The sequence below is a fragment of the Podarcis pityusensis genome, assembly GCF_964106645.2.
Source record: "Podarcis pityusensis genome assembly, chromosome: 1".
NCBI lineage: Eukaryota > Metazoa > Chordata > Lepidosauria > Squamata > Lacertidae > Podarcis > Podarcis pityusensis.
Window position 1 is genome coordinate 24,287,873 of NC_138028.1, and position 26,796 is coordinate 24,314,668.

General features: G+C 38.9%; 1 protein-coding gene across 7 annotated transcripts in view; it reads left to right on the forward strand.

The window, feature by feature from the left end:
- Positions 1-24,128, forward strand: part of EML5 (EMAP like 5) — an 83,219-nt gene extending 59,091 nt beyond the window's left edge. Inside the window, exons 27-42 of one of the 7 annotated variants that reach the window (XM_081006291.1) lie at positions 559-685; positions 8,670-8,799; positions 9,237-9,366; positions 9,494-9,592; positions 11,676-11,696; positions 13,222-13,395; positions 13,512-13,729; positions 15,552-15,709; positions 16,626-16,740; positions 17,967-18,155; positions 18,382-18,554; positions 20,095-20,257; positions 21,118-21,221; positions 21,482-21,635; positions 22,569-22,669; positions 23,297-24,128. In XM_081006291.1, the coding sequence (XP_080862417.1) occupies positions 559-685; positions 8,670-8,799; positions 9,237-9,366; positions 9,494-9,592; positions 11,676-11,696; positions 13,222-13,395; positions 13,512-13,729; positions 15,552-15,709; positions 16,626-16,740; positions 17,967-18,155; positions 18,382-18,554; positions 20,095-20,257; positions 21,118-21,221; positions 21,482-21,635; positions 22,569-22,669; positions 23,297-23,333 (2,093 nt within the window). In that variant the 3' untranslated portion in view covers positions 23,334-24,128. Of the gene's footprint in view, positions 1-558; positions 686-1,870; positions 1,948-8,669; positions 8,801-9,236; positions 9,367-9,493; positions 9,593-11,675; positions 11,697-13,221; positions 13,396-13,511; positions 13,730-15,551; positions 15,710-16,625; positions 16,741-17,966; positions 18,156-18,381; positions 18,555-20,094; positions 20,258-21,117; positions 21,222-21,481; positions 21,636-22,568; positions 22,670-23,296 lie in introns of those variants that run through there. The other 6 variants (XM_081006290.1, XM_081006287.1, XM_081006288.1 and 3 more) reach the window with 6 other exon arrangements.
- Positions 24,129-26,796: the final 2,668 nt, after the last annotated feature.

A 26,796-nucleotide genomic window follows, 5' to 3' on the forward strand; every position in this document is an offset into this window, starting at 1 on the left:
CGCATGGAAGTGGGGGAGGCGATTTTCTGATTTCTTGTGCCCACTAGAAATCTACACTCCTATACCCCAGTAGTGTAGGAGATTGTGTAGGTACTGCATGCAGTGAAGGAACTGGCAAAAATTAACACTTTTTACCAGAAGGAACTTTCACAGTATTGCAGCTACTTCTGCAAACACTCAGTGCCAGGTGCCATCCCGTTTTGCTACCTGAGGCGAAATGGGAATGTACCATTCCTTGACCTCTCGCCATGCCCCCCCCCTCCACTGTTGCCAGGTATTTCTGCTTGTCTTCTGTACCCTGGGTGGGTGGAGGAGATGATGGGGGACATTCTGCTGGAAGAGGAAGCAGTGGGGCAGGTGGGTGCTTCAGTGGGCAGGCTCTTCAAAGTGCTTTCCCATGAACTGAAGGACACCTTCAACTTACTGAAGGGCTGGTCTTGATCCCATCTACTGTTGTTTGTTGTCTCTGGTGCACTTATATACAAATAGAATAAATTAATAAATAATTCACCTGCTTCTTAGTTCCAATAGTTCTTGTGGTTATAAATATTTTACTAGGATATGACAGTGATGTCACAAGAGAAAATGAAATTAATTACACCATCAAAGCCTTATCAACCAACATCAGACCTATGTTTGGAATCAAGCCTCATCTGCAGCTAAAAGAGCCTTCAGTTGATGAAAGGTAACTTGGGGAGGAAATGTGTAATTTTATGGCATACTGTAATAGATAGATTTTTAAGGGGCATGTGTGCGTAGAAGGGGCTGAGATTTTTTTTCTATTTGGTTTTGAACCATTGTGCTTGAATATTAGATAACATTTCCATTTAACTTTTCATGGACTAAGAATGTTGGCCAAGAGTAAAAGATTTTCACATGTAGTAGTGAATAGCATACATACACTGCTGCTGAACACCAGTAGTAGCAAACAAATAGTCAGTGATAGCTTTGATCCTCTGATGTTGGGACAAGGGTGCATGGAATAATACTTCCTCACTGCCACCACCATCAGCTGTACTGTGATCTTGTGCATATGCAGGCAACTTACAACTTCTGCACATTTAACATGTGCAATTTCAATGTTCATTGTTTAAATAATGCAAATTAAAAGCACGGAAGGAGGATAACTTAAAAACTCTTTTGTGCAGGGTTTTCCCTATGTGGGAAGAGCTTTTAAGCTCTCAAACTTGCTTACTGAGCTCTAGGAGGCTCTTGCGAAATCTTGGACAACTCTACAAATATTGCAAGAGCCTCCCCAAGCCTGGGTGCACTGGCTCTGGGAGGTAATATTGCTCATGCAGGGGCAGTTCAAAGAAGCTGGTTCAAATATATCCAGTTTTGTGTATATGTGCCATCGCCGGAATGTAATCCTTGATACGAGTTACCTGTATAACAGAACTGCAGGCAGGCAGCCAGGCACTGAGACATTTGAAGATTTGAAAGGATGGAATTTTTGAGAAGTAGGTAGGGTTAAACAATAATTTAAATAATTGTCAAATAATTTTAGAAGTGTACGCAAGAGGCACCTTCAGTCCTTGCATCTAAGTGGGCATGTTTAATTCTGCAACTTTAAATATCTGTGGGCAAATTTTCACTTTACATTTTGAACTGTGGTTGACCTGAAGCAAACATGCATGCCAGATCCATCTTTTGGAAAACAGTCAGAAGTGACATCCAGGAAAAGAATACTTCTCTGCTTACAAATATTTTACAGAGACACGCACTGAATTTTACATACAAATGCCCTTTAGACTTGATGCATTTACTGTATTTCGTTCTTGAGTATTAATGCCTATGTACGAAATGTGAGTTTAGAATCGGCTAACAAATATTTGGTCCGTTAAATTAATTTCAGTTTTCTTTATCCTAGATTTCTGATATATATTGTTCATGTTTTAATATTCCTGCTTAATTTTTATGCTTCCTGTGAAGGCAAGGGGTTGTAAGGTAAGAACTTACTTACATATATAAAACATTCACTATAAAGTATATTTTATCTGATTTGGAAAATTATAACCTACAGAAGCGTCAAGTAATACATATACAGACAAAATCCTAGGGAATACAATGATGCAATGAATATACCATATTCTTCCGCCTATAAGACTCTTCCATGTATAAGACACCCCCTATTTTGGGGGACTCAGATTTAAGAAAATGTATCTGTGAAGAAGACGCCCCCTAATTTTTGACATTATTTTTAAGGGGGGAAACCTAGTCTTATACATGGAAAAATACAGTACTTCCTTTTTGCTATTGGAAAGTTTCTAGTGCAATCAAATGAGGCTGATAAAAAACAGAAAAGATGCATTCCTCTGATGGCAGTTTTTGTGTCCATGAATATACATACATTATACATCTTCTGTGTGCCATATAGGTTATAGCTTCTAGCTCAGCACCAGACAGGAAACTTGTCATAAGCAGTGTCTATAAGCAATGTCTATTAGTTTCAGCGTTCTGGAGTTGACTCTTCTTTCCTTCATTCTTTTTTAATCACTAGCTTCAGTGTCTAAGGAGCTGGTTCTAGAGCCAAACTAGATGTTAAATGTATGATATATCTTTAACCTTTTTAAAAAAAAAATAAGTGTGCATGTTAGGATATTGGCACAGAAGGAAGGTGGTTAATTACTCCCCCCTGCCTGTTTCTGGAAAATCACATCACTCTCTCCAACTGATCCTGACTTTAATCAAGAATCTGCCGTAGGTGCCTATTGCAGTTTCTGTGTAGAGCAAATAGAAATTTGTAGAGTATTGTGATTTTCATCACAAAAGCAGCGAAGGAACAATGACAATTTATTGATAAAAGCTGGTATCTTCAAAAAAACAAAACCTTGAGGAATTACATGTTCAGATTTCACTGATAGCTTATATGAGCTTGCACTTCTTTGATTTTTTTTCAATCTCCAAATACAGTGTTGTGATTTATACCTAAGCATAAACAACAAAGCAGAACAACTCTTTTCAAGTCATGTATCTGTTCTGTGTATTTTGGAATTTGTATGAGTTGTTTGAAAAGGATTTATAAAATAGTAATATAATACAGAGGGGGAAATAGACTCAGAACCGGGTCATCAAAATTACTCATACAAGAGTTACATTATTATGAGTTGTATTCAAAGTTGTATTCAAAGGAAGCCGTTCCATCAGTGCAAGCATTTCTGCTTGCCTGATGGGACTATGTCTCTTCTCCTCCCCGTATGTGCTGTTCTGCTGATCCTCCAGAATTGGTTCTGAGGAAGTGGGGGGGGGGGTAGAGAAGAGGGGGAGGAAGCCTCATTGCACTAGTGAGCATCATTGCAGTGTTTTCCACTACTGCTGTGATTTATTTGAATATGGCCCAATGTGTACAAGCCGTTCCTGCTAATGGTTGTGATAAAAATGGCAACAGTATGCTAAGGCTGCTGTCTTTGTTGTAAAACTTTGATTTATTTCCCTGTCATGTCTTGGTAAATAAATACTTATTTAGAGGATTATCACACACCTCCTGGCCCACTCACTTTCATGGCCACTACTTCTTCAGTTCCCCATTGCCAGTGTCATTCTGAATGCAATTCTGCTTTTCCCAGTTTCAACCTAAGAGCCTTGAACCCGGCATGTGGCTCTGTACTGCCCTTTGTTGGATAGTGCTGAGTCTGGTACAAGTGCAGCTCTGATTTCCCTTCTTCTAGCTTCCAAAACCTAGGGGAAGGAGTGATTGTATCCTGTGAGTCTTGGGTACAGTTTTCTGCTTGGGTTTTCGCCTGGGGTACTTGCAATTAGTTATATATGAGTGAAAAAATTACAAAGCTGCCTCATTATTAACAGGTGAAGACTTATGAAAAAGTAATGAGAATTTGATATGAGAATTAGTGACTAGTGTAATGATTAGAGGAGCACCCCAGGCATACCCACAATAATTTGATCCAGAAACTTGGTAAGCAAGGAGAAGCATGAAAAATGGAGTTTTCCAAACCATCCTTTTCTGTACTAAAAAGCTATATGAGCAAATATTTTCTGTCTTATTTGCAATTATATTGCCTTTGTTTAATGAAACCTGTGGAATATCAAGTTAGACATCATTTTCCTGAAAGCTTGTAAAAGTTCTTCTCCTGCATCACTGTTCTATTGTGCGCTGTTGGAGCATGCTTGATGAGCCTTCTTTGCCAAATAGAGGAACTTGAGTAAATAGTTAGCAAACTTACTCTTTTGTGCCCCAAAAGAGGTAATATATTCCTTCTCATTTTCCTTACACTATGGACTCTTCCTCTCCCAACACTCCTTCACTTTCCTATTCCTTTTCCCTATGCTGCCAAACTACTCCTCTCTTGCAAATCATGTCTCAACTTTTTAAAAAATCCCTCTCCATCTTATACCTGTAAATATTACCTTTGTAAACAAAAAAACACAACCACAAAATAAAATCTCTTACACTTGGATATTGCCAGAGGATCCGTTCAACACAATTCTACATAATATCTTTTCTGCTATAAAATAATTTTAGATGCTTGGTTTTCTTATCTTAAAACACACTTTTCACCAATTCATCATTAAACCAAACTGGAATAAGTAATCATTCTCTCTTCCTTCTGCTGCTGAAAAGAGGTTCCAGGTAATGCTTTTACTTTGCTAATGTCTTTTTCATATTTCAGCACCATCTTCCATTTCCACGCAAAGCTGTCTTGTCATTTTGGTGTCCCTAATACACATATACATGTTCCTACCAGCCTTCAACATCTTGCTGTCATGCTACTTTCTGTACATATATAGAACTCTGCAAATGTAAATACTTCTATTCACCCTGAGGCTCATTAAATTTGCTAAATTTAACAATATTTTTAAAAGTACTGAACATAAACAAAACAAAGTAGAATTACAAGTTCAAGAAAATCTTAAGGACCTTTTCATATAGTATGCTTCCATAGAAATTTCCCCTATGAATCTAGTTATTATTTTGTTTATTGGCACATTCATATCCCAGCTCAAGATGGAGTGCATGGTTATTCCCACCTATTTTACTTTCACAGCATAACATATTTAGAGAGAAGCCTTATTTAGTAGCTGGCTAAACAAAAAGCTGCAGGAAGTTCTCTTTGCCTATAGGTTTGTTACCTATTTAGCACTACGTCTTCAAAGAGATATTAGTACTATTTCCTTCATGTACGGAGGTATCTGTTAGGACCTGTTTACTCCATCATCTGCTGCTTTTCAGAATCTCACTCACTGCTTTGGTGAATCTTCTGCTTTTCTGTTCTTTCTCTTACATTGTCTTTCTGTGTCCACCTCACTGACATGGGTGCTTATTTCTGTCCCAAAGCTGTTATTTCTCCTGTCACAGAGCACAGTTTTCAGAAGCAATTTTGACTTCTTCATTTAAACCATGTGCAGCTGCTACCTTAAAATGACATCAGAATGATAGATGTCACTATTATTTTCAGTTTCAGTGGCAAATCTTGAGTCTGCTGTAAGGAATAATTGGTAACTTGTTTCATTGTCATCTATGCTTCCTAAACGAATAGAGTATGTTTAAAGGTGTAGGATGAGGACTGTACTACCTCAATATGGAAGTGGGAGGATTGCATGCTAGGGATTATACCACATGCCCTCACCAACGCTTGAATCAGCTCTTAGCAAATGAAGTGTACCTGTATGCATAAATCCAATATATTAAGTGGAAGTGGAACCACCTTAAAAACCTTGGGAAAGTAAATAATGGTAAGTTTGGGACCCCTTTCCCTCCCTTAGTATGAGGCTGCATCATTTACTTGGCTGAAACTTAGGACTCAGCTACACGGGTCAATTATAACGTTATATGTGCATTATAAAAATGTGGCGCATTGGGAGCTTTTATAGCAGTCTTTTTTCATAGTTCTTTAAAATATCTGTGTAGATCCATCCTTATATCTATCCACGTGGGTTATTGTTGGCATAGGGGTGTCATGTTTGTGTCATTGCCCAAACAAAGATTTGGGCCTAATACAACGCTATGCCAGAATGACAGTTGCCGTTAACTACAGTTGCCATACATCCAGATTTCTCCAGAGATGCCCAAGATTCCAAAAGTGAATTTTTTTTAATTTTGAAAAATGTCCGGTTTTGGGGTGGGGGCGCACTGAGGGAGCAGGCAAGCAGTCTGTCTATCAGTCTGATGGGCATCTGGCTGGCTGAGCAGACCCCGCTTCTCCTCCTTGCAAAGTTAAGAGCCGTGTTGGGCATCCCTTCTTCTTCTTCTTCTCCTCCCCTCAGTGGCCTCTGGGCCCAGGCCTGTCTGGAGGTCCCACCACTGCAGAGCCACTCACCGGAGGAGGAAGCTGTGGGATGAGGAGCCTCCCACACAGGCCTCCCTCCTCCTCCTCCTCCTCCTCTTCCTCCTGCTTTTCCGGGAGCGCAATGTAGAAGCAGCCGCTTTTCTTGCTCCCCTTCCCCACAGTGACTACAGCTGTTCCTCTCCCCCCTCCAAAGTAGATAAGCAGTCCCAGCAGATGCCCTGTCAACCCGAGGCAAGTCCAATGCACCCCTGCCACACAACCTTCTTTCTGAGAAAACATAGTTTAATAAAGCCCTCTCAAAGCAAGAGCTATGAATCTTGAGTCTAAAAAGTATACTCTATTCAGATGATAACTTATTTAAGATTGCATAGTTACTGGAAGTGTGCCTCACTGAACACAGTAGGTGCCATAAACATTCACTTTTTATAGTTTGTGAGGGGTTACTGATTTTCTTGTTCAATAAGGTTTCCTTGATATCAGTTCTGCAATATCCAAATAAAACATGTGTTTGTACCTGCAGCCTCATTTGTGTAACTTTAGATTTAGTATCATTTTAGAAATGTTTTAAGTATGTGAATTGGTTCATCTAGTTTCTTAGAATTCTAGTACACTTTAGAGAACAAATCTACATGCAGTTTTGGAGGCTTAACTCTTATTTACTTCCACTACCATTCCTAAGTATTGAAGGAAGAAGGGGAGTGGGAATCAATTTAAGTATAGGAATTACTAACTTGTACTTTATACCAACCCTGAGCACAGGAAAGGTACTTATTTTGGAAACTGATTTCATTTCACAAACATAGCTGACATTCCTTATTCTGCTGTGGCTTCCACAACATTGTGCTTTTTAGCCCTCTGTTATATACAGTATGTTCACTGCCTGTGCCATGTCATCATATCATATATGTTTAGCAGGGATCAGAGTGGTCTCCAGGATCTCTGCTCCATTATCAGGAGCCTAGTAATAGCATACAAAACCCCATCCTTTCACTCAAAGCCCATGCCTTGTCCTCTGAGTCCAGCGGCCTCCATATTGCTCTACCCCATATACTGCCATCAGTCTCAGAAGTAGTACAGTAAGACTGGAGATCTTTATCAGTGGTCTGTGTTACATCACCAACCTGAGCTTGTCAAATTGTCTTCATTTTTTGCTTTTGTCATTAAAGTAATAGAAAGTGCATGTCATGCAATGTTTTAAAATTTGATGGTACTGAACATTAAAGTGTGTATTATAAAATTGTGTATTATAAAGTGTGTATTATAAAATACAATCATGATTTTCTGGTTAGGCCCTTGATGTCTTTGGGTGGCTGGGGCAACCCAGTCAAATGAGCGGGGTACAAATATTATTTATTTATTTATTTCATGTTGCATATGCACATTTAAAACAAAGAATATTGGGAACTAGTTTTTATTTTATTTTATAGGAAATTATACCTCTGTGATGGATAAATTACAGTTCATAGGATTCTTTGTGGTTTGCCAAGTGCTTTAAATGTATTATGAATGTATGGTGTGCATGCATACAATAAAAACTGTACTGACCAGATAGTAGAACAACAATGAGGAGATTAGGAACAGAGGAACTATGAATGCTATAAAGCAACAGAAAGCTAATAACTGCTAATAATGATGATGATGATGATGATGATAATTTATACCCCACCCATCTAGCTGGACTTCCCCAGTCACTCTGGGCGGCTTCCAACAAATTATTAAAATACAGTAATGCATCAAACATAAAATACAGTAATGAATCAAACAATAAAAGCTTCCCTAAACAGGGCTGCCTTCAGAAAAGATAGCTTTGCTGTGAACAAGTGTAGGAAACAAACCAGTGTTGGCTTAGCATTTCATGTGAATCTCATGGTTTGTGTTCTTGCACAATACAAGGAGATGGATGGGTGTGTTCATTAAGAGCCATGACTTGTAAGATCATGTATTCCATCATGTGTGCACTGCACCATTGGATTATTACTTTCCACATGGTGGAACATTGAGCAAAAGAAATAATAAAATATACATAATAAAACAACTGTTTATAAAATGGGCCCTATGGTACAAGCACAGCCTTGTTTTTAAGCACGTGTCTGTCTGGTGGCCATTGGTGACTAGGAATTGCACACACAAGAGTGAATGGAATCCCATGCAGGTGAGTAACTGAGCTGGTCAAAGAGGGATGAAGCACTCTGTTGACTTCACTGTACCCAACATAGTAACGAAGGCACTGCTAGAGGAGGGTAGCCTCTTCCTCCTCAATCAGTATAGAAATGAACCTCTCTGTCCCTTCTTTGCCAGCCCCCAGCAGACTGGTATCATTTCTTTGTAGGGTAATAACTTTCAGGGTTTGTTTATAAGGCCGTCCTAGCAAGGTATCTTACAGCTTTCTCTACCCAGGCGACAGTTCAGAAGATGCTGTTTTAGTACTGAATGGGTGACAGACAACCTTTTCTTATTCACAGTTCTTTGTTTCAGACCACCAGTTAGTAGGGCATTGCCTCAGCCTGAAAAACTTCAGACAAATAACGTTGGCAAAAAAAAGAGACCTATAGAGGTAAGAAAACATGTTATTCTTATTAACATTCTCATTTAAACTTCATTATAAACAACTATATGGGGTGTAATAGAAATTTAATTAAACAGCTTCTGTAAACAAATGCCTTGTGGACAAACAGGCAGAATAAGTGATAATTTATTCTGCATCTATGTAAAGGGATCTTTCAATAGCCCAGACAGACTGGCAGAATAAAAGGGGAATTTGGGGGCAAACTTGTGGGCTGGTCAATACTGCAAGCAGAATATTCCCTGTTTACCCCCAATATATTTGTGGTGAAGTGAGTTATAGGATTTTTCTTGATGCTTTGCAACACTATTAAAATAAAAAAAAATTAAATTCATTAAACAGTTTGTACAGTGCTGTTCAAAGATGAAATCATGAAATAGCTTTTATTCACAAGGAAGCTTGTGGTGATCATAAATCTGTTTTCTTAGGATCTAGTGCTGGAGCTGGTGTTTGGCTATCGTGGTAGAGATGGCAGGAACAATGTGCACTATTTGAATGATGGTGCTGATATAATTTATCACACTGCATCTGTTGGAATTCTGTACAATGTGGCAACAGGTAGGAAACATATACAGTAGATTCCATCTGGCGTTGATACAGTGTTTTTATTTTCTCTCTCTTTTTCTTTTCCCCTCATAGATGTGATATTTGTACTTTAAATAATATACCGTATTTGTCTCTGTAGGCTCTCAGTCTTTTTACCAGGAACATAATGATGATATTTTGTGCCTCACTATAAATCAGCACCCCAAGTTTATCAACCTTGTGGCAACTGGCCAAGTAGGTATGTTTGTATTTTTTAAAAAAGAAATTAATATATATGCATGAACAGTTAGTCATGTGAATTCATAGATAGAAGAAAGCATTTGCTTATGCTGCTTCTGTTTGTATGAATGTTACTCAGTTACCTGTGCCAATTATATTTTTTCTTGTAACACTGAAAATTATTTTAAAAACACATTGATGCTTAAGGATGCTAATGCTATATTTTATTGCAGATTTATCAAAATGATTTTTTAAAGCTATTGAGCCCCATTTAATCACAAAACATTTTCTTTTTTGATTCCACATCTGCCACAATGTACACTATCATGTCCAGCATACACAACACAGAGCAAAATGCCCATTGCTGTGAGATGGACGAAGGAATGCAGGGACCCCCTAGGGGTGCAAAGCAGGTCTGTGTGCTTTGCAGATAGATGCATTGTGTACAAACTCCACAATATCTTCTGTGAAGACTGAGAAGCTCTAGCAGTCTAGGTTGTACCTTCACATCAATACTGAGCCCATGTAGACTAGTAAACAATCCCGCAAACTCTGCCACCCTAGGATACCTTGGTCCTCTATAACATCCTGCCAAGTGCTAAGGGCTGGGTTTTTTTCTTTTTCCTACCATGCACCCAGTGCAGCTATGTGATAAAGTATTACCTGTTACAGCATTATACTGTTTTCAATAGACATTGATGATCATTCACTTATTTAGGAGAAACGAAGAGGAAAATATACAGTACACTTTTGAAGCAGAGATAATATAAAAAGATTGAGCTTTCAAAATATGTAACAAAATCAAAATCAAAAGTGCACTAATTGAAAAGCAGTGATCATAAACAATCCAGCGCACAGTAATCAGAACAAATTGTCAAATGGGTTGATTAAAGTTTTGCAGGGATGAAAGTGGTCCCTTTTGTACAAAAACCATTGCCAAAAGCTAATCATATAATTTGGGGTAGGAAAGTATTTCTGCAATTTGATTTAAAATGATGCTAAATATGTACCAGAACACAAGGTATTTAGCCAGAACAGATGGAATTTTGAACTGCAGTCTGGAAGATTCTCAAATCCAAACATGATATGGTTTAAATGACATGTTTAAGGTAGATGTCATGATCCAGCAATTGATTCTGAGAGTAGGTGCACCAGTCTATGCACAGAATTCCCTATACTTCTCATTTGAGAGAGGGAGGCTTCTTTAAAAGAATGTACAAGTAGATCTGCTCGTTTCATTTAAATGAGTGTTGAACCTGCATCCTTGAGATCTCTTTCTGCATTCAAGAACACATATAGAATCTGGATCTGAACTATGAACTTAATATCACAGAAAATATGTTAAGAGTGGCAATTATGACAGTGGTCATTGCTGGATCTATTACGTTTTTGGATGTTGATACTTTTTACAAACACATTGAGTTGGTTAAGATCGAACAAAACATGGATTGGAGGATCAGGAATGTGCTGTGGACTTGTATTCTTCCTCCCCATGTCTCCGCAGGCTCAGGTTTGATTACTTACGTCCTGTTTAGCACAAAGAATTTGCCATCATGTCTGAACGAAAAACTGTGCTTACCAATTCTGGATTAGAGGGCAAATGTAAACCACCATTCAGCAAACTATGACCTATTTTAAATAAGAAATTACTAACTGAATCTTAATGCAGAAGGGGAAAGAGGGATAAGGAAAAGAAAGTAGATGAGTCCAAGGCTCACTCGTGTAATGTGAAACCATGGCATTACACATAGTCCTCTGCTATTTTTTCCCAACTGTTGAAAGAAAGATTATTTTAAACCATCTCTAACCAAACAGTTTTGCTCTCCATGCAACTGAGAATTCAACATCACTCAAGTTTGTTTAATTTCTAACTAAACATTGTTCAAGGAAAGGCATCTCCATGCCACTCTGTATATTCTGTTAGTGGAAGCAATAACAACTAACTATATATGGATAGTAAGTTCCCGTTTAATATACCTGCCACAGGGTTCATATTGTTAGACAACAATTCTGAAACCAAAGCTTGTACGTTATACCACATATATTTTAGTTATCATTTTCATTCTGGTTGTAATTATTTTTCTGCTGCTTTTCCATTACAGGAGACACAGCAGATATGTCAGGTAAGGGAAACTAAATTTTAACACCTTCAGGTATAACTAGGTTTTTTGACATTACGCACAGTACTGTAGGTAGGTTAACTGAATATATTTCCATGATATCAAATTCTACAACATTAGCACTAAACACAAAATTCAACAAGATATAAATATGCAAGATTTCCTTTAGATGAAGTCAAAGAATAATTTTAACACATTCTAAAGTTTATTGTATTATACCCACCACAACCACCCCAGTGTTTTGATAAGTGATAAAACATTTTATAATCTATTTTCTTATTTATATAACTTTTAATTAATTCAGTTTCTGGAAAATCATTGGGGCTGACAACAAATGTTTCTGTTATAAATATTATTTTGTTTAGCTATTCACTCAAGAGGCCTTGGTGACTGAGTTAATAAAGAAATCATCTTTCTCATTTACTGTATTGTCATGCAGTTTTTACCAGCCATCCAGAATGCTTATCAGTGCTATCAAATCCATTTTGTGAAATATCATTATGTTCCTTTGAAAGTCATAGTCTCAGCTGTGATCTTGTATAGTTGTTTTCATCTTGCATGAATAGGTAGTCATATTACATAGATGTGTATCAAACAGCTGACAGAAAAGGATAATGCACATGCTTGCCTATGTAGAGCAGTTGTTGTTGTTTCTGAACTCTTATCTATGTGATTCCCTTGATTATAATGTCTTGTGCCACTTGTGTAGCCTATAGTGCACAATTAGATATTATGTCTCAGCATAGTATGTTCCTCCTAGGACACGTGATGAGGATAGAAGCCTAGCCTTTTAGATTTCCACTGTGGTCCTTGTTGACCATTGTCACATTCCAAAACAGCATCGAGCACATTTCAGAACTGGCAGAGTGTGGCCTGGGATTGTGTAGTGCTGAAAAATGCACTGGAAAACATATTTCCCTCATATATTTCAGTCTTCTATAGACTCTTACCACCCATGAATGCCCCTGTACCATATACAGATATCTTTACTTTATTGCACAGATGACTTGTTGGGTTCTTACCTGGCATTCATACAATGCATTACAAGCAATGTATTACAATGTATTACAAATTAGATTAACAGTACAGGCCTCACTCTGTCTTCTTGGAAGTAAGTCCTATTGAATTCTGTGGGGCTTACTCTCTAGTAAGTGCACTTAGGATTGCAGTCTAAATTGTAAACTTGTGAACTGCAGTCTGTATTCATGCTTTGTTCCCTTGTCATTAAACAAATGTAAGGGTGTGTATAATTTTATATAGATAATTTAAAATTCAGTTTTTTGTTCTTGTGTTAAGGGGGAACTGAATGAGACTTAAGAAGAAGAAGGTTCTGCTGTTAGATGTATCTTTTCTAGATTTGGGTAATACTTTCCCAAATGAGCACTTTTTGCAGTGTTGGCTTCAGAAAGCAAGATTATAATTTCAGGTTTTCTTCTTTTAATTAAAGTTAGTTGAATTATTTAAATGTTACAAATCCTACAAGCTTTAACCAACAAAATAATTTACTGATCTTCTTATATTTGTACAGCTACAGCACCTTGTATTCACGTATGGGATGCAATGAATAAGCAGACATTGTCTGTATTGCGATGCTACCATTCAAAAGGCGTTTGTTCAGTCAGTTTTAGTGCCACTGGCAAGCTTCTTCTGTCTGTAGGGCTGGATCCTGAACATACCATTACCATTTGGAAATGGCAGGAAGGTAGGAAGGTATTTTGTTTGTCTAAATCACATTTATCTTGTTCATTAACCACTACTTATTGATACAATACAATTGTCTATATGTGACTTTGAATTACAATTAATTCTTCCTATTAGGTGCCAAAATCGCTAGTAGAGCTGGTCATAATCAGCGTATTTTTGTAGCAGAATTCAGGCCTGACTCCGACACACAATTTGTTTCAGTAGGAGTAAAACATGTGAGGTTCTGGACACTTGCTGGAAGAGCACTTCTAAGTAAAAAAGGACAAACAAGTTCAATAGAAGATGCACGAATGCAGACTATGCTGTCTGTAGCATTTTACTACAGACTTTATGTTTTCATTAAACTATGACTGCCTTTACTACTTTAAAGACTAAGCAGCTCAAACATAAGTCGCATTATAGATTTTGGAAGCCATTGAATAGTATTTAAACACTTCGCCTTCCAATGCAGATATTTTGTATATTTAGAAAAACTGATTTATTTAGAAAAATATTTTTAAAAACATTTGAGGGTATTGAGGAAAGTTCTAGTAGTGATTCAGACTTCTCTGATAAAAACTAGTTCTGGAGCGAATGTTTTATGAGCAGTTACCAATATTGTGCTGCATCCATAATTCGCTAGAATCTGATTGAAACCTCGGTTGAGTACCAGATCTGAACATTTTTCCCTCTATATTATAAACTCAGAACATTATTTATTTATTTGTTTGTTTATTTATTAAATGATGTTTGAATCTTGCCAGAATGGTCAAATGCAGTTTTAAATACAGATACAAGAAAATCTAATCAGAACCAGCAGAAAACTCACATAAGAAACAGAATAAACGGTAATTGCGTGTTAAGATCTCCAGGAGCTTCCCAAAAAATAAAGACACAATTGACACGGATTTTAGTTTTTAGGTTATTGGCATAATTTTGGCCACAACTTTATTGATTACAGATAGTGAGGGGTTTGTTTAGGCATTGGTTCCCGACTAGCTGCAGCTGACCACAGCAGGGCAGCACTGACGACTGGGCCCCACCATATTGTCAGTACAGGTAAACATCGTGGGGGAGCATTGGTCCAGAATCAGACTCAAGCTCACCCCAAATGCTCCCAGGGACTCTTGCGTGGCCCTACCCCCCCCCGAAAGGGGTTGACAAAAGCATGGTGAATCCCTGGATTCCTTTAACGGAAAAGCTTTGCGCATTGGAGGGGACAGGTACTCCAACCCCACCTCCGGACCACCTTGAACCAATGCCTAACTGCCAAACCTTACAAAATTGTGACAATTTGCTATGCGGCAGGCGAAACCCAAGTGGCACCAGCCAATCAACTAAATGGGAAAATTCCTACCAGGCACCCAAGTGGCACCAGCCAATCAACTAAATGGGAAAATTCCTACCAGGCCCCTGTCCCAAAACAGACGACCAACGATGGCATAGCAAGGTCATAGCAAGACCCTAAATATAGGGGGGGTGGGCGGGTGATCCGGTGCAGGAGGCGAAAAGAGGAAGCTCTATGCAATGTGCAGCGGTATATAAAGGTCCCTCAGTTAATACACAAAATTCCCCATTGGCCAGATTTGCCCAGCAACCGAGGGACCACCAATCAGGGTTGTTGTGGCTATCCAATCGCTCCCACCCACACAAACAGTGAGGTCAGTCCTGATGATCTCACTGCAACACGTGCCCTCTGAGGAGCACTCAATTTACAAGAAAATCTCCAATACCATTAGAAAGCCACTGAAGTGCAACAGAACAGGACAGACTTCTCCTGACACCTAAAAAAATGTTAAGAAGGTGCAAGGCAAACCTTTCTGGGGAGGGAGTTCCATATTGATACTACCAGAGAAAATGACATTTTAACTGGCTTTGAGAACGGGAAAACCTGGACAAGGGCCAATCTTAATTAGCAGGCAAGTTTCTATGGGAGAAGGTAGTGCTTTGTTTCCAGGCCATTAAAGTATTGAAACCGTAAAACCAATATTTTTAACTGATAACGTAAATCATTTTGCTGAAGATCTTTTGAACTGGTATAAAATGCTTGTAGCAGTGAACCACAGTTAGTATTCTGTCCACTGTGCTCTGTACCATCTGTAGTTTCATTATAAATATATGCATTTCCCCCCTTTTGAAATCATGTGATGAACACATTCCCTCCCTCCTTTTCAGAATAATTTGACATTTACAGGTACAATCAGTGGAGATGTGTGTGTTTGGAAAGAACATATACTGAATCGAATTGTAGGCAAAGCTCACAATGGGCCTATATTTGCAATGTACACAACACTACGAGATGGCTTAATTGTAACAGGAGGCAAGGAGAGGCCGTGAGTCTCGTTTTCTTACAGATACATTTTACAAATATATTAATGAATGCATAAATGTGTTGAAGTAAATTACACTGTGGTAGTTCTACTTTTAAGTATATACAATTCATTATTTGTACATAAGTAAATTGACAGCCTAAACCTATTTATCTCTATTTGCTGTAGCAGAGCAAGTAGCGACTTTTACTGACACAGCAACCATGGCAGCTCTTGTTAAATGTTAGAAAAATTCCCTACCTAATTATTTACAATGAGTAAAACAGGAAACTAATTTGAATGATTTCACCTGTTTCCCACTAGTATTGCATGGTTTGCTGCTAGACTCAATCTTCTTTAGCATAATACTAATAAGCCTTTCAGCAAAGTAATCATTTCAAAGTGAGTGACTGACTTTAAGAAATAATCTTGTATTTTTTATGTTTTCCTATATTCTTACTGCAACAAAATGTATTATAAAGTAAGGAGTACCCTCAGTCATTTTCTCTCACATAGGAAAGAGTTAAGCATGTACTAGATTATGTCTAAGATTAGGGGAATGAATACCCAAGTCAAGGGAGTGAAAAGTTGAGCAGTCACGCTCTCACTGGCTAGCATATTAGCCTTAACTACAATGTGACATGAAATAGTTAAAATAACAGAAGCGTCTACAAAATAGTAAACATGTGCTTAACAACTATGACAAATGTGGAAATCTAAAAATTACATACTCTTAAGTGAGCTAAAACCATTGCAAAATAGTTTGTGGATAGCAAAACTGACATAATATTTTATATTTTAAAATAGCGGTTTTAATTATTCATTCGTGAATCTCAACTGTGATATCCATTGAATGAATGGAATATGGGATTTGAACACATGCATTTTACATTGAGCGATTTTATCTATTCTTTCTATAATGTTTCTTTATTTTCACTAGATCAAAAGAAGGTGGAGCAGTTAAACTATGGGATCAGGAGCTAAGGCGGTGTCGTGCCTTCAGATTAGAGACAGGACAGATAATTGACTGTGTTCGCTCTGTGTGCAGAGGCAAAGTAAGTGCTGGTCTCCTTAAAGAGATGACAACATCTATCATGTTGATTCATATTGGTTTTATATCATCTTTGCTTATTTGTCAGCAACCTATTTTTTCTGTTTGTTTCTAAGCATCATAGCATGGCCACTCTCAATTTTAGCTGTTAAAATTCTATTCAAATATTAGATAAGAAGAGCCTGTTAGACAAAAGGCTTATGTAGTCCAGTGCTCTGACTGTGGAGGTAGCATATAGCCATCAGGATTAGTAGCTACTCCATGTAACTACTCCATGAATTTTGTCTAATCCCCATTTAAAGCCATTCAGATTGGTGACCTTCACAACATGTTGAGGAAGCATATACGCATGTTGGCATTTTTGGTATTTAGTTTCTTTGTTGTACCTTTCACTGCTGTTTCTTGACTTGGGCAATACTCTAGCAATATTGAGATCCTCTCTGGTGCATGAAAGTATTGAGGAAGGGAGAGAAAGAAAGGAGGAACACTGATAGGAGAAAAGTGGCAGTTTTCACAACAGGAGAGGTTTGAGCAAAGAGGGGATGGAGGAACACAGAGAGAGAAAGGGAGGAACAATGAGGGCTATCTTTTTGTTCTTTAAGTTTTAACAAGCAGAAAGAACGAATATGTCTACAACACAGAAGCACAAGCTAGCACCAAAAAGCTAACATGGATACAGCACAGTCTTTCCCAATTTCCTTCTTGCTCTACTCAAATCTTTCCCAGTGTTTAAAATGAGAATGTGTGTGCAAAGGGAGGCGGGCTGCAAAATAGAAGAGAGGAGGAGGTGGCATGGAAATGGGGATGGTCTGTGTGCAAGGGACACTTGAAAAGAGGTGGGAGAAGGCGGGTGGGGAAGGAGGTGGAGGTGAAAACCAGGCAGTGCAAAGGGGTGTGAAAAACAAGGAGGGAGGAAGAGGTATGGAAATGAGTATGAAGGTGAAAAAAGGAGTACAAGAGGCTTCAGAAATAGGGCCTGGAAAGGTGAAAAGGGAGCTTAGTAGTTGCAAGTGAAGCTCAGGGGTTAACATGGGGGAAATAGTAGGAGGTTAGCAATCAGGGTGAGCAAGGATCCTGCCCCCCTAAGTATTTAATATTTTCATGATTTCAACAATTCCTTTAGTGGAAATATGTTCATGATTTCTAAGTTACTATGCATAGATTCATGTTACCCCTCATCAACAGATGCTATTTTTAAAAATAGTTTTCATTAACTGAACATTCTTCCAGGGGAAAATTCTTGTTGGGACAAAGAATGCTGAAATAATAGAAGTTGGAGAAAAAAATGCAGCATGTAACATTCTAATTAATGGTCACATGGATGGGCCTATCTGGGGACTAGCAACACACCCTTCTCGTGATGTTTTCCTTTCTGCTGCAGAAGATGGGACAGTCAGACTCTGGGATATTGCTGATAAAGTAGGTATAAAAATTACAGTAAGACTATATAATTGTTTAGAAAAATTATACATTAAAAATAAATCCACTGAGAAAACTTGCACATATTTTCTTTTAAATGTATTTCCAGGAATTAAGTAAACGTAAGAGCTAAAAATAAATCGTGACATAATCTTGCTATGCTATATTCATTGTACATAAATGGAAACATTTAATTGTGCTTCCTTTTAAAAACCAATTCTCACAGAAGATGGTGAACAAAGTAAATTTGGGCCACGCAGCACGCACTGTGTCTTATAGTCCAGAGGGCGACATGGTGGCTATTGGCATGAAAAATGGAGAATTTATTATCTTGTTAGTGAACTCTTTGAAAATATGGGGAAAGAAAAGGGATAGAAGATCAGCCATTCAGGACATCAGGTGAGATATCATGTTCCCTTACCTGCTGTGGTTCTGGATTCTCTAAAAATTATATCCGCATCTTGTTGGATATGGTAGATGTGCATGCATGCATTAAGAACATAAGAGTATCCCTGCTAGATTAGACCAAAGTCCCATTTATGCCAGCAATCACTCCCCACAGTGGCCAACCAGGTGCCTATGGGAAGTCCACAAGGACATGAATGCGACAGCAAGGAGACATGACTGTGACAGCACTCTGTCCAGTCATGTCCCCAGCAAATAACTATTAATCTCAGAGTCATGGGTCATCCTGTATTGCAGGGGGTTGGACTAAATGACTATTATATTCACTTCCAATTCTATGATTCTGGAAATTCACAGCCATCATGATCTAGTTATTGATAGCCTTATCCTCCATGAATTTGTCTAAACTCCTTTTTAAGGCCATCCAAACTGGTGGCAATCACAAGATCTTGTGGTAGTGAATGTACTGTGTGCACACTACTGCCTGTCACCATTTTTTGAAGGGAACAGAGTGATTTAGGCCCCTTTAAGACACACAACCAATAGCAGCCAGTGGGGTGGGTCTGCGTTGCTGACCTGGGTTCCCGAAGCTGCACATCTCTGCCAGTCAATCTGAGGGGGAGGGGAAAGGCAACAGGGAACTTGGCACAGTGTAAGTGGCAGGAGCATTGGATTGGCTCTGCCGCTTCATGCCCACTGCACTGAGCTCCCCACTGCTTTGCCACTCCCCCTCATGGTAATCGGCAGCGACGGGTGCAAAGCCAGCTCAGCAATGCTGTGCTATGCTGCTAATCGCTACTGCACACAGCTGACATAAACAGACACCTGTTTGGTGGGTGCATGTGCAAGCCAGAAACAATTTTTTTAAAAAAATATATGCAGATTTTACAAAGCCCTAGTGAAACCCCAAGGTTTTCAAGAACATAAATTACTGACAATTTCAGTGGTGGCATTTGTGGAGTCTATACTTGAGGTGCTGTTTAACTAAGGTTTATTCAGAGTAGACCCACTGAAATTAATGAACATGACTAAATGAGTAAAAATGTAGTTGAATACCATGCTATGTACAGATGAACAGAGAACAAAACAGGAATACCATAACAAGTAGAGTAAAGGATGCTATTTGATGTGGAAAAAATGTTTGAAATGGAATAAAACCATTTTGTGGCAGAGAAAATTGTTAAGAAATGACCAAGTTTGATTTGGAGAGGTTCAGTTAGTGATTAAAGGGGGGGGGGGGAATACTCCACTTGATATTTACTATGAGAAAGGCATGATTTGATGACATTGTTACTTAGAAGTAAATCTGTGTTCAGTGAGGCTTACTCCAAGATAAATGTATGTAGAACTGCAGCATTGAAATGTCTTTTATTTCATATTTATATAGCATATGCTTTAAATCTTTGCTCCATTTTATACCACAATCATTTTACAAAATATCTGGCATAAAAAGTAAATGAAAAAAATAATATTTTGAGATTTGTTTAATACAATGTCACCAGCAAGAACTCATTTAACCTGTTTATCTACATAGGTTCAGTCCTGATTCTCATTATTTAGCAGTGGGTTCCAGTGAAAATGCAGTGGATTTTTATGACCTGACATTGGGGCCTACTCTTAACCGAGCTAGCTACTGCAAAGACATTCCTAGTTTTGTAATTCAAATGGATTTTTCAGCAGATAGCTGTTATCTTCAGGTAAATATAACTGGGAGCTTTTATTTTTTTATTAATTTATTAATTTGTTTGTTACTAAGGTATGTATTTTTGTTTTTATATTGTAAACTTCCCTGTGATCTTTGGATGAAGGGCAGTATAAATATTTAATTAATAATAACTATTTCCAATATCTTACTCTGTTTATCGTCTCTCACATGTAAGTAGAAATACATCTTGGAACTGATGGTTAGTTTATGTCCAGGAATTAAAAACTCCTATTTGTTTCATGTGTTACACAGGCTCAGACATAACAAAGAGCACACTGGGAAGGCGCAGTGCTGCAAATAGGCTTGCAAAATAGAAGCACAGTTAAGCAAAGCTTCTGTTTGTGAGCACCAGTGCCTCTACCAGGCCACCAGGATCTGTGTAATTAGTGAACCCTTTTTCAAGCCATTGTTATCATGCCAATAGCCAGCACCCACATTTGCAACCTCCATGCAAAGGTGCTGGTTCTCATGAATGGTGCCACTGTAAGCTTGAGAGTGGCTCCAAGTTATTCACTTAGAAGCTGTCATTATGTCTGAACCAGTTTAAAGACAATTCAGCTTTTGTGTTGTGTTGTAGAAACGCACTACTTTTTATATTCCTAGAATATTCTGTTAAGTATTGTTACCATGACAAGGCTCAAGCGAAAACCAAAGCCGAATAAGAATAGGATGGTTGACAGGATAGCATAGGATCAGGTACATACACCAACAGTTTTACTGTTGATTTTGAAAATTATATTGATTAGTATCTCTTGATATGTTGACCTATTTGTTCCTTAGCAGAAACGTATTTCAAGACAAAAATATCATCAGAATATCTGCAATTGTATCACTCTATACTAATTCTTATAGGTCTCTACTGGGTCTTACAAAAGGCAAGTTTATGAAGTGCCTTCAGGAAAACAGCTCCTGGATCAAACTGTGATTGATAGAATAACATGGGCCAGTTGGACCAGGTAAATCCAGACATACTGAAGCTTTCTTAAAATATGCCACATCATTTCCTGCCCAAATTTATGCAATTCCTGTTTTATGGATGTATAAGTAGTTTTTCTGACACTGTTTGTGCTGTGACATAATTGCTGTGCACCATCCTGTACTCTTAATAGAATAAATGATCTAGGTAAACACTTTAAATAAGTAAATAAATTTACATCAGTCCTCTAGATCAAAATATGTTTCTTTAAATGGCTCCATTTTCTACCTTTTGCTTCAGCATTTTAGGAGATGAAGTTGTTGGAATCTGGTCCAGGCATGCTGAGAAAGCCGATGTAAATTGTGCCTGTGTTTCTCACTCGGGAATCAGCCTTGTAACAGGCGATGACTTTGGCATGGTCAAGCTGTTCGACTTCCCTTGTCCAGAAAAATTTGTAAGAACCTTTTGATTGAAGATTATGAGAGCTCCTTTACTAAGGTGAACCACTGTAAAATTGGAGAAGGAAAATTGCAGGATATTTTTCTTTACCACCTAGTTTTCTTCAAAAGGACCTCTGGAGTCCTTTGAAGATTGAAAATGAAATATACAAGTATCATTGCTTGCTTGGTGGTTTGAGTCAATGGGACAGTCCTGACTCCATTCATACAACTTGCCACTAATCTGTTGCAAGTAGCTGTTGCGTGCCCAGGTACTGCAACCCTGCCAAGCTGACCCAGTAAAGAAACCAGTCAAGACTCAAGGCCACAACTTTATTGATTCCAGACGTAAGAGGTCTGACATGGCCATTGGCTAATTTGGCAGGTAGTCTTCCTGGCCGTCAGAGAGCCATTTTGGTTCCCAGCCATCTGATATTCCCCCAGCAGAAGCAGCCCCTCATCGGGAAACATTGGGCAAGGCAGCGCCGGCCTGCAATGCTGTCCCACCTTCTAAGATGTAAGCGGATTTGCATGCCCAGGTGCTGCCTGCAACAAGTAGCAGTTGCAGCCCTTTGTGGACAGTTGAGTAGCAGACTGGACTCAACCTAGCCCCAGAGTGCTGTTCCCCAGTGGAAGAGCACAACACTGAGAGAACAAATGAAAGAATGCATGTGCAACTGCAGTATCACTGTTCTGCAGTTCTCTACATAGAAACAGAAGTGTGGTTCAGCAGCTGGATCAGTGCAAACTTTAAATCGATCCAGCCGCTGAACCACACTTCTGTTTCTAAAGGGTCAGGAGAGATTGGGATAGTGTGGCAGTAATGTAGATGGTAGCAGCAGGTTGTGGGCGAGATAGATTAAAAATAATTCTACATATGCATACTGTGGGATTAGGGGCTCGTTTTAAAAATAATGAAAATGACATGTAGATTTTGTTTTATTTCAAAGGCAAAACATAAACGATTTTTAGGTCACTCAGCCCATGTGACTAATATTCGTTTTACAAGTGGGGACAGATATGTTGTTAGTGCTGGCGGAGATGACAGCAGGTATGTAAATCTTTATCTAAATGCTAGAAAAATACAGATTAAAGAAAATTATTTTCTGCTTTTTCTGAAAATTGGCTCAGTGTTTGTATTCCACTCCCTCGCTGTGCAGACGTGTGGGAATGTTTTAATCACATGTCTGTGTTTTACATTCCAGCACTGATTGTTGGAGTCTTGTGAACGGAAGTTCCGTTCTGTATTGCTTTTGTGTTCTCTCTTCTCTCTGAGACCAAGAAGGAGAGGAGCCATGTTTTCCTTTGTCCTGATTTTGTATATAAATAAAGTAGCTTAGTACTCACACCCCAGAGCCTAGGTTCTGCTGATGTTGTTTCTCTGCTAATGTGTGCTCAGTGTCTCCGGACATGAGTCACAGAATCTCATTGGGGAGGAAGATTGAGGAGCGGCACACAGATGAGAGGAACAGGCTGGCACATATAATGTCGCTGCCTGGTTGCCCACCCTGCCTGCCAGCAATTACCCCGACACTCAGATGCTTGAAAGACAAGCAGTCATGTTGAACTAGCAAAAAACCAAGCATAACAACTTTAAATATACATTAAAATTACTTTTAAAATCTATCAGCTTGCTGTAACTTTTATTTCTTCTCTTACTTTCTGTTTGAAAATACAGCATATTTGTCTGGAAATGTGTACATATGCCACATTGAGAGACATGGAGACCTTCCAAAGAGGACACTACTGAAGAGGCGTTAGTGCCCCACAATTGCAAAGAGACATTCTCCAGTGTCCAGCATGCTTCGAGAAATGGTGCTGATAAAAACAGACAACAGTCCACCTGACTGACTAGAGTCTATCAGAAGGATGGAGCACTGCAAATGTATTGAGTCTAGTCACATTACTGCAGTATCAGATATCCTACATCTGTTTCCCACTCACTGCCAGATGCTGAAACACATGGAAAGGAAGAAGTGAGTTTTGGCTCAGTGTACAGTTTCCCAATAAGATCCTGAATTTGTAATCAAGAGATGTTATTTCTGACCTAGTGCTGTACATTGCTGTGTTTACTTTCAGCATGAATGTTTAAGTACTGGGGATTGACTCTCACTCAAATAGAAGACTCCTTATTTTATTACTGAAATGGAAGCCACCTTGCAGCTCTTAAACTATAATATTTTTTTAAATGGGTGAAAATAAAATAGAAAATAAAAGAGATAAACCAGCAAAAGGTTTATCTAGTTCACAAAAAAGTCCCAAGAATTAAGTTTGTTCCTAGGACCTGCAGAATTCTATTGGTTTTAAGGCTTGGGTTGTAATCATGTCTGGTGAATGCTAGTAGACATGCGTGAACCCATTCTTCAAGGCTAATTTAGTGTTTTTGTATCACAAGCATTAAATTAGTTCTGTGAGCAGAATAACATTTGCTCACATTGTGAGTGCCTTGCCCACAACCTAAAAGTCTAACTCTGGTTTTTGCCTTGTGAATAAAAGTGTTCTCAATGAAAGATAAATCGCTGTGTTTGCTTGCAGAGCTGTGCTGGAAATGAGGACCAGGCTGCTCATGTTAATGTTTATACATTTATGAAGCTGTGGGGTGCCATTAGATGCAATAGGATTTATTAATTGCATTTTCACAGCATTGCTTAGAGAATTCAAAGTGAATAGATAATTCAGATATATTTTACCAATTATTATTTTGCACAGAGTAAGACTCATTGAATCTCTTGCTCTCCAGCTAATAATCTTACAGCTAGTCCATTCATTCATGCATACAGGCACCCACAGATTCCACCTCAGAAGGCACATGAGGGATCATTTTTTCTCAAAGCAACCCCGTGTCAAAATCGTATCTACACAGGGAAAAATTACACGCAAGTTAGCGAGTTAGATTTTTGAAATGCAAGTGCCTGTATGTTTGAAATGGTTCTAACAACCAAATGTAAGCATCAAAATAAGCATACATTCTGAATACACTGGTTTGTGCTTCTTAGTACAGGTATATACATGAGAATTGCAGGTGACAAATGAATCACTTCTGTGACATTTGTGTTCCTGGCACATTCCACTGCATGCACAGTCTTGGCACCCCTCTTTTACTTCCCTCACTGATTAGTACTGAGAAGCATCCTGACTCCTGTGTGAAACATTTTAGATCTAATTTGAGGCCAGGCACGCCCATTCCCTGTTTCTCTGAACAATGAGAATTCAGCATCCCAGCAATCATGCAGCCTTCTGCTGGGTTCAGGTTATCTAAATCAGGGCAATGTGTATATCCTGTGCATTGTGGGACATCAATATAATGAGATGCGAAAATAGAATTAACTCTGCCCAATGCAACATTCATAAAATTATGTTCTAGTTTTCCACAAACCCTAATGTGAACATCAGATTTACCCCAAAGCATGCTTGAAAGCATGCTTCAAAGTGGATGGGGAGGGGGAAATCCATCTTTTGACATAACTATGCTGATTTACCATTCAGCAGAGTGTTTAACTTATTTGGGGGTAACTAAACAACATAAAATTGTCTTGAGTATTATCTAGAATTACTTTTCCATGTACAGTAATTATACACGGCAATCCAGGAAATGTAACATCTTTTTTTAAAGCCAGTTTGATTACATATCATGTCAGAACTCTCTTCTCATAATCAAATACATGATAACATCCATAACCCATGTTTTGAAGTTGGCTTATTTGAACCATGTTTTGCGGGGTTTGGACAAAATGATGAGCTGCAGTTAATTAAAAAAACAAAGAGAAGTGAAAGCTTTCAAATTCCACCTCCCAGCTGTGCAGGAAGAGGAAGAAGGAGGGGGAAGTGTGCAAGCCAGAGGCTCACTGCAGCATTGTGAAAATCCTTTGGCTTTTTGCCTCCCAGCATTCACATTCATACAATGCGGATAAACATGTGAGCATGCTAAACCTACTATGCACTCACCAATCACTGTGATACAAGCAAACCAAATTCTTCTCCTGCTTATGTTACTTTAGACCTTATAGAACAAGCATTTTACAGTGCACTATCAGCAGTATGCTGATGACACATACCTGCAGGTGTGGCAGTGGATGTACTGGACCATTGTTTTGCCTTGGTAATGGACTGGATGAGAACCAATAAGCTGAAGCTCAATCCAGCTAAGACTGAAACACTCTTAGTGGGCTGTTTGCTAAACCAGATGGCTGTGAGGTTGCTTGCTTTTCATGGGGTTAGATGCCCTCTGAAGGAGCGGGTACGTAGCTTGGGGATACTTCTGGATCCTTTGCTGTCACTTGAGGCTAAGGTTGCTTCATTGGCACAGAATGCCTTTGGCTGGTGGCCTAGCTGCACTCCTGGACAGGGATGGATGGCCTAACCTATGTCATCTGTGCTGTGGTAACCTCTAGGTTAGATTACTGCAATGTGTTATGTGTGGGGCTGCCTCTGAAGGCAGTTCAGAAACTTCAGCTGGTACAGAATTCAAGGCCAGGTCTGGTCAGCGAAAGGCGGTTTGAGCTTAGTACACTGTTCCTGGACCAACTGCACTAGCTGCCAATTAGCTTCTGGGCCCAATTCAAAGTGCTGGCTTTGACCTACGTATAAAGCCTTAAACAGCTCAGGACGGCTGTAGCTCAAGGACCACCTCTCTCCATATGAACCTACTGAGATCCTCATCTGAGACTCTTTATCGTGTGCCTCCTTCTCGAGAGATCCAGAGGATGGCAACACGAGAACAGGCCTTTTCTGCAGTGGCTCCCCATTTGTGGAATGCTCTCCCCAGGAAGGCTCACCCGACACCTGCATTACATTATCTTTAGGCGCCAAGTGAAAATGTTTCTCTATAACCAGGCCTTGGGCTGATTAACATTCTATGGACTTTTAAAGGTCTTTGTGGGAGGGGGGGTTATTGGTTTGTTTTTATTATGCATTTTGTGTTCTCATTTTGTATTTTTATGTTGTGAGCCATCCTGTGATTGTCGGGAAAAGGGTGGTATGCAAATTTAATAAATAAATAACAATGAAAAATACTGAGTTTAACTAATTTTGAATACCACCCAAATGCTTTTTACAGCATGATAACCTTTGCACATAGTGAAATCTCTGGGCCTCTGGGAAGGAAGGCCCTAATGCCAAATGCAGTTCACAGACAACACACTTAAAAAGCTCCAAAAATCCAGCCTGTGGAGTGTAGGG